Genomic DNA, 21,780 nt, shown 5'->3' on the forward strand with positions numbered 1-21,780 from the left:
AGATTTATACAGCTGTTATAACTAAAAACAGTCTAATTTGAGTCTAATTAGTTATCTAATTAATATTGTGTAATTTGAATGGTAATTGGCTGAGATAGAGCAGGTATGTGTGGCTTTTATGAGACACAGTAAGTGTTTAATTGAAGAATAAATGCAAAGACAAGATAAAGGTAAAGTATTATTCAAAGAGTTTAATATAATAATACATGGTAGTAAAGCACCTGCCTCATGGTTTGACTAAATTTAAAAAGTATTATACATGGAGCTTTGAATACAGGAGTGAAATAACACAACTCTCAGCAAATTTTGTGGAAGCAATTTTACTACTGTAAGTTGTCAAGTTACTCGTGAATTAAAGTAGCAAGGCTACTAACCTGCTGGTAAACTTGGTATCTTAGTGGTTAAGGTGTTGGACTACTATTTGGAGGGTTGTGAGTTTGAATCCGAGGTCCACCAAGTCCACCTCTGCTGTGCCCCTGGACAAGGCCCTTAACCCTCAATATCCTTTTATACAATCCTTGCTCAGTTGTATAAAAAATGAGATAAAATATAAGTCACTCTGGATAAGGGCATCTGCCAAATGCCAGAAATGTTAACGTTAGCTACTTCACAAGCTACTATACTATGGAAAAAGTAGCTAACTGGAGTTTCTTTGTCAAAGTGAGGAATTTTTATTTTCATTCTATTTTCTCATTTGAAAACCATTCTTATTAAGAAAAGGTTAACATTACTGAACTATAAAATAACAATAATCAAAATAGCAATAGTAGCAATAATATTTAGTGTTTCTAAATATATCTAGCTAGCCAGTTTTGTCATGATGCACCACTGCTTGTAGCTACTCGCTGGAAAAGCTAATTGAAAAGCTTCAAATTAAAAAAAAAAAAACGCTTACTTAATCTGTTCACAACCTTTGCTGAAATTACTAAATCATCAGTAAACATTTCTTTAATTTGGAGATGAATTTTAAGAAAATATTTCCTGTTATTGAAAATTGATTACATTAATTAGTATGTTATGAATAAATAACATATTAACCATTGTATGGGAATAAAACTATAATAAAAAACTCACTAACGTTATCTTGATTATGGTGGTTCTGGAGTCTATACTGATAAGCCTGGGTGTAGGGAAGTAGAACTAAAATGGAAAAGGATGCTAGTCAATCTCAGGACTCACAAACATTCACACCTGGGGCAATGTGGTGTAAAAAAAATAATAAATCCACCACCTACTTGTATGTTTTCAGATAGGGGAAGGAAACTGGATAACCCACAGGAAAAGCATCTGAGCACTGGGAAAAGACATACTGACAGAAATCAGAGCTGAGGATCAAACCCAGGATCCTGGCGCTGCCATGAATGTGTCATGAATATGTCCCAATTAACCAAATGTCACTAAAACGGTAGGAACATTTTCTCCTGCCTGTTGATAGTTAGCACCTTGAGGATTTTAGAAATGTATCATGTGTTTTGGTATCTGCTTTGCAAATGGAAAGAAATTTTAGGCAATGCGGTGAATTAATTGTGTGGGAGAGATACTTTCCTACAGATCCTTTAACTTTCTTCTACTTAGGAAAGATCACTAGGTGGCAATGTTACATTGAGCTTAGAAACACCAAAATCAACCAAAGTTTGGGGAGAAATTTGATAACCTAACTGACTACATTAATCATTGTAATCAATGTAAACAATACGTTTTCTCACACGTCATACTTTATGTCAATGTTGAGGTAAATGTTGTATAATAGGACAGTATTATATGCATCGATGAAATGGTAACAGGCCTAATTCGGTGTGAATTGGCTGTGATTTGCTCAGATTGACGGCGCAGTGTGTTTAGGATGTCCCAGAGCAGATTGCTCTTTAGGACCAAGAGGAACGCGAGCGCACTTATACATATTAGGACAGTACACACGTTCAGGACACACACACGCACGCACGCACACACACACACACAACCCCAGTACCTTGGATGAAGCGTGTTTGAAATGCAGGAGAGTGTGTGATACGTAAAATAAATAAATAAATAAATAAACAACCGTGTCACCATGCAGCGTCCTCTACACCGCTTCCACACGAAAGGCGCGTCCACTCCATCTGGCTGATTTTCCTGATCATTTCACAAATATTACTCTTTGGATGGAGGTTTTTATTTAACCTTCTCTACTGTTGTATATGCCCATCACGACGGACATAAGGCACAAAAATCCGCGTGTGTTTTGATTGAACGTCGAATGGCACGCGCTCGGCTCGAAAGGTAAGCGCTTGCTTTACCAGTCAGATCACGAACTTGTACAGCAAATGAATGATTGCACCAAGATGCCGCCGATGCATGAGAGCCAAAAGAAGCCAGGTCGCTGTGATTTACGTGCTTCGAAAGGTTAGAAACAATGGTTTGATATTTGTCTCTTTTGAAATTTTAGTTTTAATTCATAGCCTTGGCAATTTTACGCGTAATTGAGTGTTGTCCAGACGAATGTCAGGTCTGTTTGTGAAGACACCTATTCGTCATCTTATTTTAGTTTCTCTGTCTTTCTTCATTGGAGCTTATAGTGCAGTACCATGGACAGCTCTCACTGCGGCCCCGAAACGATGAATCTGAGCTCTTACGCATAGCCAAAAACACTAGAAATAAATGTACTATCTGCTGTTTACATTAATGAATCATTTGCTATATCTACGATATTTACCAACTGTCTTATTCATATACTTTCAAAGTGATATACCACTGTCACAAAAACTTTCTATTCAAATGCACTGTTGCTATTTGTATTTATATTAACCCTTTGTAGTCTTACGTTATTATTTAGATATTTATTGTAAATGGTATTATTTAATAAGTAGACTCATTTGATGTAATGTTTCTCTTTGTTGTGTTAGGAATTATGTTAATCAGTGTCAGCACAAATAGTTTTCCACATCAGCATTTGTGGTGTTAGTAAAGATATTTCATAGATAGCTCTCCAATGGAATCTTAAGGTCAGAGATGAAACCAAACCAGGTAGAGCTACTATGATAGATATTATTTGATGAGAGTGATATTTGAACACACAACCATCACAAATACCAAGCAACAGAAGAATAGGTTTGCTGTGAATAACAATACAGCAGTCCAGAAACTCTGGAAGACAATCAAAGCTGAATCATGTCTGACATAAGCCAGTGATTATACTGTACATTACTATAAGTACTAGAGGTGTAATATTTTAACAAAATTAAACATGTTCATGGGCAAGTAATAATTGTAGTTTTGCTTTAAAATCAAGGCTTGAGCTTACATTTGGGCACTTGGGAACATATTCATGTATGTAATCCCATGTATGAATCTGTACTCTATGCAAAAGCCAATCAAAAATTGTGGCCTACACAGTAAATAAGCCCAGAATCCATTTCAGGCCATTTTTATGAAATGTTGATACACACTGTATAATTCTGAGATCCAGCCTCCTTATCCTGTCTCCGTACCTTGAGCAGAATCTACTGTCAGGGGGAACTGAACAATGAGCAAAAGCCAGTTTCTGTTTTGTTATCACCCCATATAAAAAGAAAGGCCCACATCTGAAAAGTGACAATATTGTTTTTGTTTCCAAGGTTTTACATTTCTTCTTTCTTTATAGGACTCAAAAGTAAAATCAGGACTACTGGGCTATTTCAGCAGTGAGTTCTTTATTATCCTGACTATGTATACAGAATATATGTGCTGTATTTTACTTTGTATGAGACCAAAAGTGCGATTCAGAATGTTTATTAATTCAATCATTATGATCTGCTATTAATCACGGTGGCATTCTCCAACTGGGAGATAATCTGAGTAGTGAGGGTATTTTGAATTAGCTCTAAGAATTGGGTAAGAAGTTTGAGAAGACATGTATACGGTGCACTAGATGAAAAATAAGGCTTACATGGAGTGCAGTATGGGAACAAGGAAACATCTCTTAACTTAGGGGTTTCTTGCTGAACATATTCTAGAGCAGGGCCATACAGTTTTAGGTTATTCTGAGGCACAGAGAGAAGAATCGATATGCTCATGTATGACAGCGTGTACGACAGCATGAACAGCGGAATTTGCATGACTGAAGGGTCAAACCGCTGTTTATTCATTTAAATAAAATTGCTAATTAAAATAAAATATTTTTTATTATAGCATTACAACACAAACACATTGCTAACATGCTCACTAATGTGGTTATAAGCTATAACAAATGCAGTCATTAATCACTATCATATCCATATAGTCACATAGCAGTATGAAAATATTGTTCATTTGCAGCATTGGTTATTCAGTTATTGACAGATTCCAAGCACAACCTATTAAATTCGTAATGATTTCAGTTATAACTTATACCATAAATGATTTATGTTAAGCCAATAAATTTTTTTTATGACAAATGTATGTATTGATCCTGGGGCCTCATTTCCTAAAATATAGAAGAATTGCCTGTATGATTGTTCTTTGACTTTGTAATTTGATGTAATTTGGTAACTATATGTGTCTTAGCAATTGAGTAGACCATAAATATTAATGTAAAAGCTATAAATCTTCAACACCATTGACAATGTTTGCTCTCGTTCTATGTAGGAGAGAACAGGGCAATGCTTCCACCTCATGGAAGCACTGACGAGGCAATCTAGTGCCTGGACAGGGACCGTCCTCAGCATCAGTGCTCACTAGGCCAGAATGGAAACAGGGCTCAGAACTGCCCCCAGAGCAGAAGAGGAGAAAGATCCTCCTGCTCAGAGGAAGTTATCAGCAGCAGGTGGTGGTGACCTCGGGCCTGAGTGCTGCAAATGCAACGGTCTGATCAACACCCGAAGTGTAATGGTGGAGACCAAGGAGGGGCGAGTGTCAGTGTACTCTGCCCCACAGTATCAGGGCCACGTGGTGGTCAATTATTCCCCCGAGCATGCGGGTCAGGACAGAACTGGGACACGGATAAGTGGGCACCATCCACAGCTGCTCAACCCCAGTGCCTTGCCCCAGGCTCTGGACCCTTTTTATAAGCCCAACCTCATCTTGTACCCTGAAGGAGTACTGAGAGTGTGGGGGGAGGGAAGCGACTGCTGCGAGACCACGTTCATTGAGGACATGGCTCCTGCTAACTCCACTGCTACGGTTACTAAAGATGGGCTCATGCTCACTGACAACAAATTCCTGGATTTATCTATGGAGGATACCAAGATTCATACACTCTCCTACGATGTGGATGATGACGATGAGTTTCAAGAGCTGGAGGTAGGATCTGGACATTTGTCATTGTTGTAATCTATAAATCTAATGATGCTAACACTGATTATTTATAAAGCACATAACCTAACATGTAACTTTTATTTAAAAGCATTTGACAGTGAGTGAAAACCAATACAGATAATAACCATAAACACATACACTTATAGACACAAATATAAACAGAAAAAGTAAAGCAGTAGCATACAGTTTCAGGGTGAAGAAAGGCTGTGCTTTGAACATTTAAAACAAGTACTAACAGTACTGGGAAGTGTTTGAAATGTTTGCAGATGATTTATTTTTATTATTTATTTTTTTCAAAACCACTATTTTTTCAGCATTTTTTCTGCACTGTAGTAACTTGTCACCATTTCCTTCTCACCCTCCAGTCTTGTTTCACTGGGAGCAGGTTTCTTGAAATCTATCCACATGCCTGGCTGTGAGGGTGTGTGTGTGTGTATGGATGAGGGGGAGGGGTTTGAGTGTAGGGGCAGTCTGGACAGCCAGTTTCCTGCTGTTTCCAACCTGTCTAGGCCACCTGTTCTAAGACTGCTGCACATTCTGCAGATCTCTGTGTGGTGACAGTAATGCTTAGAGAGGAGGAAGGCATGCAGATGTGCTGCGGTTTACCCAGGCTGTGATCTATTCACTGTCATCAAATAACCTCTAAAAACCTTTGAGTTGACGTTCAAAAGAGCATCACATGCATAACCTGCTGGTATTCACAGTGACATTTAATACTCACATGCAGTATTTGTTCACTGCTGTGAAAGGTTTTGCAGTCAGGGGAAAGAAATGACCATAAATCAAAGGAAGGACTTTAATTGTACTTCAGAATGATGTTGTAAACAATGCCTAATTTACGGTACCTTATTATGTCTTGATGCGCTATGAAACATTTGTATAGTGAAACCTGACATAAAAGTTGATGTGTATAAACAAAACATATTTAGCTTATTAAATTGCAGCCATTCTCATACTATGTGGAAACACAGTATCATTGTGAATTATTTTGTAGTGCCTGAAGTGAAATTTATTTTAAAATCATTGTGAAAATACATAAATCTTCTTTTCTGAATATTGGGCTGCAAGACTTTCACTGAAACCTGACTTTGTTTTAAAACACTTATAGAATTGATCAATATGAGTTTAAAGGGTACTGATGATGTTGAACTGTTGTTATTACAGCCTAATGGCTTACTATGTTAGCTTATGTAATTTATTAATTGACCTAGCCTACCTGTAAAACACTACCACTGGTAGCTGGGACCCTTTTATTAGAAAACTTCTGGTGCAGTATTGAAAGGTTTATGTGCTTTACTTACGACCACTGTGCCCCAATGCAGAATGTATTTAATACAATACAAAAGATTATAAATGAAAGACTGCTGAATGCAATATTGTGACATGACCTGGCTTCCTATATTGACAACAGTTGCATAAGCACACAAATTGTGTGTATAAAGATTTCTGACCACTGTTATATGGATGTATGCATCCTTAGAGAGACAAATAAATTCTATGCAAATAAATGATCTGTGATGCCTGCAGGTTTTTCAGGTGAAAGTACGTCTAGATGGTTGCGTATGTATACGTTCTGATGGTGAGCCTTGTATCGTGAGTGCATACGAATTCATTCTTCACTCTCTTCTCATGTTGAATGGACCACAGTCATATTAATCCTTTATGTATACTTTCAAGGACGGATTAATGATTCTCATAATGAAAATCACAGCTCATTATACTGTCCAGTAGAAATACTACATTATTTTACTTACTGCTTGAGTGACCTGAATGATTTATTTAATATCCTGCTTTTCATAGACTGAATGCTCCTGATCGCCACTCTCAACAGATTACAGTGGGTTACTCTACATAGCATTGGTACAGATCTGAGTGCTGAAGGTTCCTTTAAAATATATAGCATTTGAGATGCAATCTGAAAAAAACAATTAAACAAATAAATAGAAGTTTGGCATCACTTTAGTCGCCAGTTAATGAAGCAATTACCATTCAAAGCATGCACTTGTGAATCTGAAGTTACTGCAATGCCATTCCTCTCCATGACACACTGCTCTGAATAAGATGTGGCATTTTGCTAGTCCTATGTGCAGTATCATCTCAGAACATAATTTACAGTGCTGGGTCAAGGCAGTAAATTCATTCCTCCTTTAAGTTTACTTGGATTGCATTCTCCTTGTATTTACATAAATAAAAGTAAATGTAGATCATAAATATTATACGGGTAATGCAAAAGACATCATCAAAAGAAGAGGTCAGTGTAAAAGATGATGGCTTATTAATTAAGATCTATTACATGGTTTGTGGCAGCTTTATGTAGTCTCTAGTTCTGGAGTTAATTTGGTGTACTTTATAAGCTGTGTGACAGGATCATTGGCCTTACTCTGAACCCTAGTCCCTCAGCCTTTTAATGATAATTGTGGTTTATATAATATTTTATTAATGTCTTTTGTATGTCATCTGTTCTTTTGGGCTTCAGAGTGGGTGATAAGACTATGCAGATGTCACACAATGCTTTTATGATAAAATATATCTAATGGAAGAAGTGTAAGTCTTCAACACACATCTGGTAAAAAAAAAAGAAAACAAAATGGAAATTCAGTTGTTATGTATGCAAATACCACTGCTTGATTTTTTATTTCTTTCTCACTGATACATTTTGCTGTGTTTATGTGGAGGTTGGTGTAAAATCCTCCACACTGTTAGTGGTCTTTTGTCTCATTGTCTCATCCTCTGCAACATGTTTCCATAATACTTCAAAGATTATGTTGCCATGGCACATACAGTATGGCTCAGAACTAAACTGTGTTGTATAATAGAGAGAGAGAGAGAGAGAGAGAGAGAGAGAATCATTGCCCAGTATGTTCGCTGTCTGTGAACATATGCAAAAGGCCAACTTGGTACAAATTGGTGGCAAGAAAAGCATGTGGTACAAGCTGTTTTGGCCTAGACATGTAAACAGTAAGGTGAAAGCAATGACAGCCATCTGGAGTTCACATATAAATCTCACAAACAAACATATACAACTCGTACAAGATCTCTAGACAGACTCATAGGGTGCTTTGTAGGGGGAGGTAGCCAAGGCTTATTAAGTAAAAGTAAATAGTTCCCAGGGATCAGTGCTTGGCCTGCTAATCTTCTATAGTACACAACCTTTCTAGGTCTAATCATCCACTCAAAAAGATCAATGATATGATCTCAACAGGAATTTCTATCTGCTTCAACACTGTAGCCTTGATGAAAGAATTGCACCTTTAACTCAACCTCTTAGAGAGAGCTTGTTGTTGTCTTGGCTCACCTTTCAGCATACAAGGTGAAGCAGTCGACTGACACATCTTCTATGTCATATTTCTACTTATCTCTCTGCATTGGCTCTAGGTAGCTACTTCAACCCACATATATAACCCAATGTTCCATGATCTGTAGATGAACATCATGTATAATTACATTATTTTCTCATTCCTTGTCAAACACTTCTTATACATGGTTCCTTAGTGATTGAATGAGCTATCTACCATGTTTGATCTTTCAGAATCTCTTGCAATTCTCAATAGTGGTAATGTTGTCTATTGTGCTGTATGCTTAAATCTTGCCTCATGTGTATGTTGCTTAAGTTAAAGTGTTTAAGTGTAAATGATTAGAGGGATGTGACTTTCATTCATTCCTGAGTGTCTACTGTGCGACTAAGGCATGATGTGATGTGTGATCAATGACAACCATCATTCTAGATATTATGTCAGTTATCTTTAAAAGAAGATTACACTTCTGTTCAAAAATGGATTATCTTTTCCTTTAATTAAAGTTATAATTTGTAGTGTGACATTCAATCGCTATTCAAACAGTCAGGTATTCTACTGTTTGAGAGGAGCAGTATGGCCAATTTAAATATGATATACTTTAGGGAATAACACAAATGTTTCTGTAGCACAGCTGAATCAACAGTTATTAAAAGTGTGTTATTAAATGTGCTGTGCTAAATATGCACCTGCAATGGCTTCACCACAGTATCAACTCGTCAGCTTTTGAAATAGATTAGAGACACCCAATAGGCTGATGTTTTCTTTAGCTTGGAAAGCGTTTGGAAAGTGTACAGAATGCAAATAAAGTAGAATAACCTGTCCTTGTCAATATATTTAATCCAGTATTCCTTGCGTCTTCATGCACTTTCTACAGAGTGAGTACTCAAGTGACTCTGAGAGTGAGGACAACTTCCTGATGATGCCCCCGCGAGACCACCTGGGCCTCAGTGTCTTTTCAATGCTGTGCTGCTTCTGGCCCCTTGGTATTGCTGCCTTCTACCTGTCTCATGAGGTAAAGATCTCCCAACACCTGCTCCTCACAGTACAAATAAAGCAGATAAATTTAATTGAGGCAAAGATCAAATCCTGGTTTGTTAACTTGCATGCAAATCTCACATGTCTCATTTAATTTCCAAATTTTGTCTCAATGTTCTTAAAAATCTACTGTAAAACCAACAACACCAATACAAGGTAAGGATTCCTCGCTACAGTATTCTTTCCAACAAAGGTGACTTCTGCTTGCCACAGGTTTTTAGTCCTGTGTGATGTTTACTCTGGAGTACAGAACAAAAAGGAAAAGGACAAGCAGCATTTGTCAGCGGTCCCAAAAGAATGCATTTGACGTCTTTATTTATTGTACAAATAGTTCTCTTTTTAAAAGATACACTATTGAAACCTGTTAAAAAACATCTATTGCTTTGTACTACTTTGTATTTGAGACAGGTCTTTATCTTTGCGTTGGATAAACTGCCCTTAATTTTAATCTAATTTAAATGCTGACTTGAAAACCATAAAGCAGGTCAGCAGCATCTCACTTGCTCAGATCACATCACGACTCAACACCTACAACTCTTTAATTTTCCGTATGAAAGAAAAAAGTTTACTCAGACAGGCCCTAGCAACTAAGCCCACACCAAAATCAATTCCCTTAAACCCCCTATGAATCCTCTGAGCTTATCTCACACACTGGAATAGAAAGAAAACAGGTTCCCTGAAGTATTTTGGAAGCCAACATATTTCTGCACAGCAGTGTACCATAATATGTGAATAATTTATTTGTATAGCTGAAATTATGGATTATCACAGGAGAGCACTGACATCCTTTTTGATACCTAGTGGACAATGGGCAACATTTAAAATCCCAGAGTAACTGTACTGCTCACATTACACAACACTTATTGCTTGCAGGCTGTTGTTTTGTCAGTGTAGCAGCGTACACACTAAGCTAAAAGTGCAGAGGAGGCTCCCACACACACTGCGTGATCTTTTACATGCAGAGATCTCTGACAAGCAGGGCCTGAAAATTGTCACACAAAAACAAAGCCAATAGATAATCAGAAATAAGCAGAAGAGATTGGGGATTTTTGCACTGATTCTCAAATAATGCATTTCCTGGTTACAGAGACCAAGAGAGTCTTTGCTGGGGTTCTAGTTTATTACTGATCATTTTGAAAAAAATAAAGTAAATAAAAATCAGGGTGTATATGCTTAAATATGCTTAAACAAGAAAATGTGGCAGCCTAGAAAACCCTGTCCTGTGTTCCTCCTGAATTCCCCAGGGAATCCCCAAAAATTATGTGTAAAAATTTTTATTTAGTTTACTGTTGAACATCTCCTTGCTTGTAAAGATTTTGTTGGTTTAAAAAACACAGTAGTAAACCTAGTATGCCTAAATATGTATAAACCTTACTAGATAATGCACTTTCTCACACAAAAATGAATATAAGCCTGCAAGTTTGCAATCGAATACCTGTGATACTCCTGCCCTGTCACTTCATCAAAAAACAGAGAAAACCAAATGTGAGGATTGTAGATTTAAAACCAAAAGCATAAACAAATTTATATAAAATCAAAATCTAGCCCACAGACAGACAAACCTGAATGAATTAATCTGTGATTTCCCCCACCAGTTAGTATGAACAGAGATCATTCAAGTGAAATAATAGTGATGAGGCTTGTGTTTAAATGCTGTAGATGGCTCTTACCTCAGATGATGAGCTGTAGAAATGTAGATGATGCTGATAATCAATTCCCATATGATAATTTCTCAAGCTGGCAACAATGTTTTACAGAAGTAGATTAGGTTACACATATAGAGGTACACTATATTGCCAAAAGTTTTGGGACACCCCTCTAATTCATTGAATTCCAATTCAATGCTCTCAACTTTGTGGGAACAGTTTGGGGATGACCCCTTCCTGTTCCAACATGACTGTGCACTAGTGCACAAAGCAAGGTCCATAAAGACAAGGATGAGCGAGTTTGGTGTGGAGGAACTTGGCTGGTCTGCACAGAGTCCTGACCTCAACCCGATAAAACACCTTTGGGATGAATTAGAACGGAGACTCTGAGCCATTTCAAAACTGGGACGTCTGCCTTTACATGCACATAAATGTAATATGGAGTTGGCCCGCCCTTTGCAGCTATAACAGCTTCAAATCTTCTGGGAATGCTTTCCACAAGGTTTAGGAGTGTGTTTATGGGAATTTTTGACTATTCCTCTCGAAGTGTATTTGTGAGGTCAGGCACTGATATTGGACAAGACGGCCTGGCTCGCAGTCTCAGCTCTAGTTCATGCCAAATATGTTCTATCGCGTTGATGTCAAGTTCCTCAACACCAAACTCGCTCATCCATGTTTTTATGGACCTTGCTTTGTGCACTGGGACACAGTCATGTTGAAACAGGAAGGGGCCATCCCCAAAGTGTTCCCACAAAGTTGGGAGCATGAAATTGTCCAAAATGTCTAGGGTAGCTGAAGCATTAAGAATTCCTTTCACTGGAACAAGGGGGCCGAGCCCATGATCTTTAAATGATCTTTACTAACCTACAAATGTCTAAACAGTAAATGGCTGCTGGATGGGTATAGCCAAAGCTGCTCTGAAGATTGACATAGTGTTCATAATCTTATTTATAAATGAAATAGGTGTCACTTTTAGGCAATTAGTATTTGGTACCGCTTTGTAGAGTCTGGGGGTAACCAGATTTTAAAATGCTATAACTTTTTTTATGATTTCAGTTCAGCTTCAGTTTAGGAAAGCCTGTAGTTTTCATAACTATATATATATATCACACTTGGACCATATGAAGGATTTTCCTAGGCTGCTAGAAATAAATCACAGTCACACAATTTGTTTGCCTTACTTTTCAAAACACTGCAAAGAGTCAGCTAGATATTTCATTTGACCATCTTGTTTCTGATTATAACAAGTTGTGATCATAATATCAACTAGAATCTGATTTTCTATTCATTTGTGTATGATACAGCCTTATGTTTTATAGACCTGCAAACAAATTCTCTGTTATGGAGAAGGAGGCTTTTGAAATGCTATTCTTCATATGTGTACATGAACTGCAGCATCTGTTTTTTCTAATCCGCTGTGCATAATCTGATTTATTGGTTTTAGAGCATGCTCTATGAGTAAACTCCTTATGTAATATTTTGGCTTGGGATTGTGCTAGAGTGGGCCTTGTAAGGCATGAGCTGTGAAAAATACCTTCCAGAGAAAATGAATGGAGGCATAGAAAACAAAACAGTTCCCACTTTACATGGATATACATACATATAGCCGTGGGTGTTCTTACATTCTTGATTTTTTAAGGGAGCTTTACACTTTCTTTTACTTTATATGGATCTTTATAAAATTTTAAATAATGTCAACACAAATAATCATCCTGCAATATTCAAGATTCAAGGTTCAAGAGGTTTATTGTCATATGCACAGTGAAAACACAAAGGTTTAGACCATACAATGAAAATCTTACTTTGCGTGTCTCTCTTACAAAAAGAATTAAAAAATAATAGAATATATGAAAAAAATCCAATAAAAAAATTAAAAAAGGTAACATTATTTTATGTGAGGTACAAAATTTACTTTTTCATTATCAGTAACTTTTTTTTAAAGCTTGTGGTTAGACTATTGCTGGATCTGCAACCTAGTGTGAGAACACTGAGCTTGATTAATACACTCAGGATGGGACTCCAGTCCATCACAGGGCACCATGCACACACACAATCACACACTAATTCAGTTCTAGGGAAAATTTAGAATAGCCTATCCACCTTCCTGCATGTATTTTCCTTTCTGCCTGAAAGGATGAAACCCACATAGACATAGGCAGAACATTTAAAACTCCATACAGACAGTAATCAGAGCTCTGGATCAATACATCTCTAAAGTGGGAAGCCTATAATCATGAAGCGACAACGCCACCCACTGTTCCATCATGCTGCTCATGTACTTTGTAATAATTTAATCCAATTTAATCCAAGAGATACACTAAACCTACTGCTTCATCTTTGGAGCATGATTTTCCCTTATATCATCATTCATCTTTTCCTTGTATGGCCAATATTGAGCCGTTGTTAATCAGGTTTGCTTTGATTTAGTGTTAATCAGGCATACTTAAAGTAAAACAGTAATTACAAGAGTTCTTCAGCTGGCCAGAACAATGGAATTTTTAATCTTATTTGCATAGTAAGTGCCTACTTATGCCTCAAGAGAAAGTATTTCAAGAAGTTTTTCTCTGAAGCCAGCTTCAGTTGCTGTCATTGTTCAATGCTGGTAAGGAAAGAATGTTTCAGTGAGCCGTCTGTAGGCTCTTAACATTAAAGTTTCAGAATAAGCTTACAATACCTGTCATACCTTACCAGTGCACACTAAGAATTTGGAAAAACACTTTAAAAAATATTAATGCGAACGTTTTTTTTTTAAAGTAAATGTGCAGTGAAATGTGAACATTAGCAGAAATGATGATCAAAATTCTGCTATAGCTTTAATGTTCATCTTGCATACTGGAAGAAGCTGGAGTGTTGCTGTTATTACATTTCAGGCCATTATAAGTTGTCTTTTATTGAGCGATGGGACCCACAGTTGGTGAGAGATCCTGTGACCTTTGGGAACCTGATGTTTTACTTGTACTATAAAGGCAAATGTTAAAGTGCACCTGATCATCTAAACTATATGTGTGTCTTTGCTAAGCTGATGCCACAAAGTTAGAAGCACACAATTGTACAGAATGTCTTTGTAGCATTCTAATTACCCTTCACTAGAACTAAGAGACTTAGTTCAAACATATCCCTTTATGACACTGAGGTCCATGAAGACATGGTTTTCAAAGGTTGGAGTGGACTGACCTCCCTGACCTCAACTCCACTAAACACCTGTAATACTGACTGCATGCCAGGCCTCATCACTCGACATAGTGCTAGACCTCAACAGTGCTCATGTGGCAGAATGGACAAATCCTCACATAGTGTGCAGGTTATGTGTCCACAAATTATTTGCCATACGCTGTTGGCAAATATTGTGTATAGTAATATAGTAATATTCTAAATTACTATATTTATTACTGCATAGAGGAATACAGTATATTACAGTGCAGTTCAATATTTAAAAGATTATAAAACTCTCAGGAATGAATAAGTAGTACAGTACTCTTAACTTCTAAATACTGGGATAATTATCAATAATAAAACTCCAGAAGATATATAAAACGCTGTAAGTATTATTCAGATCATAATAAACTACCCGACCATTAGTTTAATATTGAGTGATTACCCTGTATTCATTAGAGGTTAATAATACTGACTTAATTGTTAATATAGCACTACTAATACATTGCTGCTTCATTTCCTGGCTTACTGAACAGTATAGCAGTTTTACCCTAGATACCTTACTTCTTAGTTTCAGCTGAATTTGTAGCAGTTAATGAATAATATGCTTAATATGCTAACATACTAAGCGATTTTGAAGCAATGAATTTCAGTGAGAGGGCAACTGTGTGAAAATGTGTTAGAGCACTTACGTGTAAATGTGTTAAAGTGCTTATCTCCAAATGTGTAAAAGCACTTCTGATAAAATTAGGCTTGATTTTTTTTAGTAATGTATTACCTTGACACTGACTGTATTTCCTTTATGTACTTCAGGCATTTTATACAAGTGAATGTTGCACAAAATCATGAGTAATTGATTAAGGCCTACAATGCTTAGAAAAATCCAACAGGATACAAATGAACAATGTAAGATGCAATTCTACACTGTAGGTGATAATTCAGAACTGGCATTTTACCCCATGACATTCCACTGAGATGCTGAGAATGAGGGTAAGTGAGAAAACCCATACTATCAGAAAAAAAATTACATTCACTATTACAGAACACAACTGCCTTTAATTTCTCTTCACAAATACAAAAGAGGATAACAGTATAAGCTAATATAATGGGACAAACATTGATTTCTCCTGCCTATACAGCTCAGGATCAGAAGACACCTCTGAAACCAGCATGAGTGTCCCTAAGTAAAGCACTGTGTGTTGCATACACCAATCAGCCATAACATTATAACTAGCTGTCTAATATTGTGTCAAACCCCCTTGTTTGCACCAGCACATCACAACACAGATGCTCAATGTGACTGAGATCTGGGAAATTTGGCAGCTAAGCCAATACTTTTTTTTTTTTTTTTTTTAACCATTCCTGAACAATATTGGCAGTGTGGAAGGTCACATTATCCTGCTGACAGAGGTCACTGTCATACCCTATGAACTATATGTCTACTGTCTCATGCAATATGGAAAAAATCCATACCAGACCAGAAGGTGTGTTGGCAACTCCTTGTTGTTCAAGACCAGATATTTATGTTCCACAGAACACATATACGCATATATATATCTTTTTGATAGATTTACACTGCAGGCTTGTACAGTGTACCAGCAGGGCTTTTGCATTGACCACAGGCTTGTTTTTCAAAGTGTCTTGATGATACCTTTCAGTGTTTTAACAGATTAAATTCTTAATTACAAAAAAATGAACTGTATCAAATCAGATTTAGTATATGCAACAACTGAAGATACATATATCTAATAAGGATTAGGCTCTATATTTTTGTAATCCAAGTTTTTTTTTTACTGAGATTTATCAGTTGAAGTTAACAACAGAATACGTCTCACAGTATACAATATGAAAAGGCATTTAAAAACTAGGTTTGTTCAGCTCCCTAAACTGAGTTAATCCTCCCACTCAGTGTGTGACACAACAGCTGGAGAGACACAAAAGAGATCCTGCTGAAGAAACTATAGTTAAATGACATATTGCAAAAACACAACAACAGTTACAATAAATGCTATACTTTTATCACTTTTAACGATTGTCATTTTGCCTGTGCACTCAGCAGGTAGACATTTCCTCTCCACCCTGTGTTTGCACTTAGGGCCCAGTGGATTTTGCAGTGCTGTCTGCTGTGCTGATGTCCTGCTGTTATCTCATGGGATGTGCAAAAAGAACACATAAATATTTCATCAGTGCTGCCACTGACCATTTTCACACCCACACACATGATGAATAAAGCTTTTAAGAAGGATGATTAATCAGTGTTTTATGAGGGTATACTATTTTTTATTTATTATTTTTTAGAATGTGGATTGCTAGTTCCATTTTTCAGCACTTTCACCTCCGCATTTCAGAGGACTTTCTCTACTCTCTAGTTCTCCCCATGCACTGAGAATAGAGAACCTGGGGCTCCCATGAGTGGAGAATGTGTGTGTGAGAGAGAGAGAGAGAGAGAGAGAGAGGGGGAGAGCCTGTGTGTATACATTAAACCTCATTTATTAAGCAATAGAGAAATTTTCCAGTGCTCTAAGTCTATTCCAAATGAACCTCTATGCTGTTTCATTCTCCTTAGTCTGCCTAGTCTCAGACAGGCACACCTGCTAAAGTAAGAACAGGAAATAAAAGTCATAAACATAAAAATGGGACTAATATTTACTAAGAACTTGATTAACTTAATGTTCAGAGGTAGCTAATTGAGCTGAAGGTCATGGAGGTAAAACATATAGGAGGAAAAACTATAATCCTCTTCCCTGACCCACAGATCATCCTGAGTCATGAGGCTTGCTTGCAGTAATCCACTTTGTCTTTTGATGCAGCTAGGTTGGATTTTCCTAATATAATTGGCTGATAGATTAGAGCTTATGTCGGACAATTAACATTATCAAGCTATGTTCCAGTGTGCTGCTGTCTGTTTGATGGCTGCATGCTCAGGCAAAGATGTCAGCCAAAAGGCTAGAGGCAGACAGCTTGGTTTTTCTCTCACCATTATGCAGTAGATCAAATGAATAGAAAAAGAAATAATTTAAGAGGTTATAAAGAAACATCTGCCATATTGGAGGAGAAGAATAACTCAGCAGAGCATTGAGATATAAATGAATTCATCAAAAAAAAAACCATTGTGTCCTAAATCTTGGCAAGATTTCCTGAACTTCAAAGGCTTGGGTGTCCTCAGGAGAGAAATGAATCATGGCACTCAAATTATTTATGCAACCACTCTGTACTAGAACCCCCTGTCAGTCAGCAGTTGGAGAGGAGCCAATTAATAATTTCTACTCACTATTTACTCTCCTTTTTGCTGCTCCCTCATCATCATCATCATCATCATCTCCTTTTTCCATTTTTACTCTCGTAATGTTCTCTGGTGATTATTCTCAATTTGTTCTACTGTGGCGTTTACTGAAGCATTTTTCTTTGCCTCTGTGTCTCTCTCTCCTTCTCCACCAGACTAACAAAGCAGTAAATAAAGGTGACTTTCACCGTGCCAGCTCCAGCTCCAGACGTGCTCTGTTCCTAGCTGTGCTGTCCATCACCATCGGTACTGGCATCTACGTTGGCGTGGCAGTGGCTCTTATTGCATACCTTTCCAAAAACAACCACTTGTAGCCTTGCATTGCCTCCCATCTTGCCACTGACTGTCCATGTGGATTTACTGTAAGGCCACTTAGGGGTATTGCACTGAGTAACGATCTTCACACTCTACTGCACTTTTATGAATCACATGGAATTACTGAATGGATTCTCATTTGTAAACATTGTGACATTATAAAGCATTGCATTCCTTTTTCGTATTCACTGTTTAGCACAGTGGCATTTGTGTAGACTTACTGTAGTAATAGACTTTAATACCTGTTTACAAGGCGACAACATCAGTACGCTTTGATCAACCACAGTATTTATTGTGCCAATCTTGTCTTTTGAGCCTTTAGTGTAGTGTTATTTTTCTTCTGGATGGTGGTGAAGTATGAAAAACACAAACTATCTGAAGTGCCACAGTGCTTTGAAGCCTTCTTATAAAGAGCTACAATATTATAAGGACCACAAGAATGGGCTTATTCAACACTCAAGGGTAAGATGGACGCAAAGCCATATAGATGGGCTGTAGGACTATGAATGTGGACTTTCCTGGTTTAAGAGTAACATTTTGATCTGAGAGGGCTGTAAATATTTATAAACCATTTTTTGTGAGACAACACTTGGAGTCTCAAAACCAGGCCATATGCTTTCAGTTTCTACATGCCAAATTATGATGGTGTACGTGCTTACACTGTGTTACAGATTTTCACCATGTGGGAGATTTTAATCACCGAACTGCAACCTCTTGCCAATTAAATGTAGTCTTTTCATTCAAACCTAGTCTTTATTTATGTAATCTATGTGATTATAGTTGATTATGCCCTGCTTATGAAGTCTTGATCTGCAACACATCCACATACCAAAGCAGGCAAATGTACTTCATTGTCTTTTCCTTCCCAGTGCTCAGGGCACTGTAGAAGGTCCACATTTGGTCTCTCAAATCCCAACACATCTGTACCATATTTTTACTGGTCGGGTCAAAATGATATTTTGTCACTCTATAGGCATGGTCATCTGACTGGCCTTGTATTTCACCACTGAATTGCACACAGATGAATGTTGATGTGGCCTTTAGTTATTTAAAGCAAATAAACATAATGGAAACTCCAAACTTAGAACAATAGTATGTAGGGTGAAACTGAACAAAAATGTATCTGGAAGGCTGGGTTTGGAAATATTGTCTATATATATATATATATATATCCATTTAACATATCATGCATGAAACATAATTTTCCAAAATCATCTGGTATTGGTTATGACAAATGTTTTAAACAAATGTTTAAACATTTTAGCTGGACTCACTTGAACAGGAGACAACATCATCCTAATTTAATCTAATCCTAAAATAACGGGACAAATAAAAGTAAGTTGTCTTATTCTTTTTTCTGCATTTTAAATGATATTGTGATATTCACAAGCACTTTCAAGTACAACCTTTTTTACAGCCCAATTTATACAAATTATAGAGTGAAAGTAAAATTTAAGTAATATATTCAGTGAATCAGTGGAAAAGCCTTTATGTCCTCATGCCATGAATGCTAGTTAACCATATTTTGTGTATTTGTGAATTTTACGCAATTTATTTATTTATTTACTTTCATCTGTTATTTAAGAGCACAATGCAGCCAACTGTAATTTAAAAAAAGTGTACAGAAAACAAGATTGTTGCCTGAGATGGGTTAAAGCATTTTTATGGCTCTGCCACTGAGTGGGCAAGTTTCTCGTTACAGGGTCACAGCAAACTCAAATGTCTAAAATAGTTTTTCTTCAAAGCTTCCTTCATGTTTGAAGTGCTGTATATTTTAAGAATATTTCAGGCATGCAAATTAGCATCACGCAGGACTCAACTTCTTAGTGGCAGAAGCATTTCCATCAACAGTGTTGTGCATCAAGTTTAATTTGTTTGAATGGTTAAATGCATGTTGTCTTGGCTTCAGTGCAGAAAAATACTAAAAAAAATTTAAAAAACCCACAATTCTAGCTATAATACTTAATAGCGGCTTAATTTCACGATGACATTTAAAGCAAATAAGCCTCCTGGTGGTCCAGCGGCAAGATCTTACACTCACATTGCTGCAGCTTGGGTTTGATTCCCTTGCAGGGGGCTAACCCAGCCACTGACGATTTAACCCTCCGTGTCGGACATAAGCCCAGGTTAAATGGGAGTGTTGCATCAGGAAGGGCATCCGGTGTAAAGTCTGGAGCAAATCGAAACATGCAGACCAAATGATCCACTGTGGCGACTCCAAACAGGGAGCAGCTAAAACAACAACATTTAAAGCAAATGCTACTTTCTTTGTTACCAGAAGGGTTAAGGTGGATTCTTTGAAAAATCACTGAATCCACTGCCCTAAATGTGTTCAGTAAATACATAAAATATACCAAATATAACATTCATAATACAATTAGTATAAGGACTCATATTAAACACCTAAATCACACACTGTTCTTCTGTTTTATTGGTGATGGTCCTGGGAGGAAGTATCCAAGAGGGGCCAGTGGAATTAATGTTAGACCTTATTTATTTGAAATGTTTTCTCCAACGAAATTATAAAGTAAATGTGTTCTGAAGAGTACTTCACTACTGTATTTTGGATAATTACTGCAGTAACTCTGTATTCTATTACAGCCCATCTTCAGTAGTCTTTAAGTTCCAGTTAGTCTTCAGTGCTTTGCCACAAATCTATCACATTTAATTTACTAAAGAAAAAAATGTCCACTCCACCTTATCGAAGAGGAGAGCTGATTTTATTACCATGGTATTCAGTAATTAAATTCAAGTTTCTTGTTTTCTCATTCTACAGGTTAACACTGTGGTGTCACAAGCAGCGTTAGAACAAATACTGATGCACATTTTTACATCAAGGCATCAGGATAAAAGACTAATCTTCCATGGTCACTTTTACGCTGTGAAAACAGAAATACACCCAGTGCTATTAGAGGTCATCTCAGTCTATATTATCAGCATCACATGTAGCATGAATGGCTAACCACCTAGACAAAATATGCATATTTCATAGCAGGAGAAACAGCCTGCTTGCTGCTCTCAAGTGATTTATGGCCTGTGTTTGCCAGAGGAAGTAAATGAGATGACGATAGCTGTTTTGTGAAGCTGTTTGTGTGGCAAGGGGATGAGGACCCTGAGGAGAAGGATCAGAAGAGGCTGAGGTTGTTCTCTAATTAAGGAAATTGTAATTCAACCCAAGCAAGATGCTCATCTTGAGGTAATTAGGAAAGCTTTTAGTGCATTGGGTATGTGGGGGATTTTGACATAGATTTATTTGTATCAAGCAAAAATCATAAAAAACTAAAAAGTATGTGTAAAGGTTTCATTCCATATGTGCTTTACAAAGCTTTGGTGGCCTGCCGTGGTCTAGAGACCAGTCAGAATTAATGTTTCCTACACAACAAACTCCCCAGGATAAAATTAACACCTACAGTGTTTACAGAAGTCCAGCCAGGTAAAAATGTACATGTGGACTATAAAAGCTGTAACAGAAACCAGACACAAATTTTAGTTAAACCTATAACATTAACTTGCTAAGCTGTTTACTGTTGTTGATGCCGTGTTGTAACTTTAGCCCAAAATATTGCATGAGTTTTTGAAGTTCACTATAGTAGAATAGTACCTATAGTTCTGTAACTGTAAAAGAAACCTTAAATAGCTTTATATTTACATGCTCTGACAGAGCAAACAAATTCACACAAGGCATCCTGAACGCAGAATAATACACTGAAAGAACCCCAGAATAATCATAGCTGTTTGTGGATAACACAAGGTGTTAGAAACATTCCTTTGAGATTCTGCAGATTTGTCAGTTGTACAATCA

The 21,780-nt window shown here is 37.1% G+C and overlaps 1 protein-coding gene across 1 annotated transcript; it reads left to right on the plus strand.

Moving 5' to 3' along the window:
• Positions 1-1,918: 1,918 nt before the first annotated feature.
• LOC131346278 (synapse differentiation-inducing gene protein 1) lies at positions 1,919-18,723 on the plus strand. The gene is made up of 5 exons (XM_058379730.1): positions 1,919-2,259; positions 3,620-3,659; positions 4,582-5,235; positions 9,421-9,558; positions 17,819-18,723. Exons 3-5 carry the CDS (start codon positions 4,681-4,683, stop codon positions 17,975-17,977), a joined length of 852 nt encoding a protein of 283 aa, XP_058235713.1. The 5' UTR covers positions 1,919-2,259; positions 3,620-3,659; positions 4,582-4,680; the 3' UTR covers positions 17,978-18,723.
• The last annotated feature ends 3,057 nt before the right edge of the window (positions 18,724-21,780 follow it).

This window comes from Hemibagrus wyckioides, linkage group LG03 (assembly GCF_019097595.1).
Source record: "Hemibagrus wyckioides isolate EC202008001 linkage group LG03, SWU_Hwy_1.0, whole genome shotgun sequence".
NCBI lineage: Eukaryota > Metazoa > Chordata > Actinopteri > Siluriformes > Bagridae > Hemibagrus > Hemibagrus wyckioides.

Coding starts and splice junctions, on each gene's coding strand:
- LOC131346278 (XM_058379730.1), top strand. CDS start 4,681: ATGGAAACAGGGCTCAGAACTGCCCCCAGAGCAGAAGAGGAGAAAGAT. Junction 5,236..9,420: donor ATGAGTTTCAAGAGCTGGAG/GTAGGATCTGGA, acceptor CACTTTCTACAG/AGTGAGTACTCAAGTGACTC. Junction 9,559..17,818: donor CCTTCTACCTGTCTCATGAG/GTAAAGATCTCC, acceptor CTTCTCCACCAG/ACTAACAAAGCAGTAAATAA.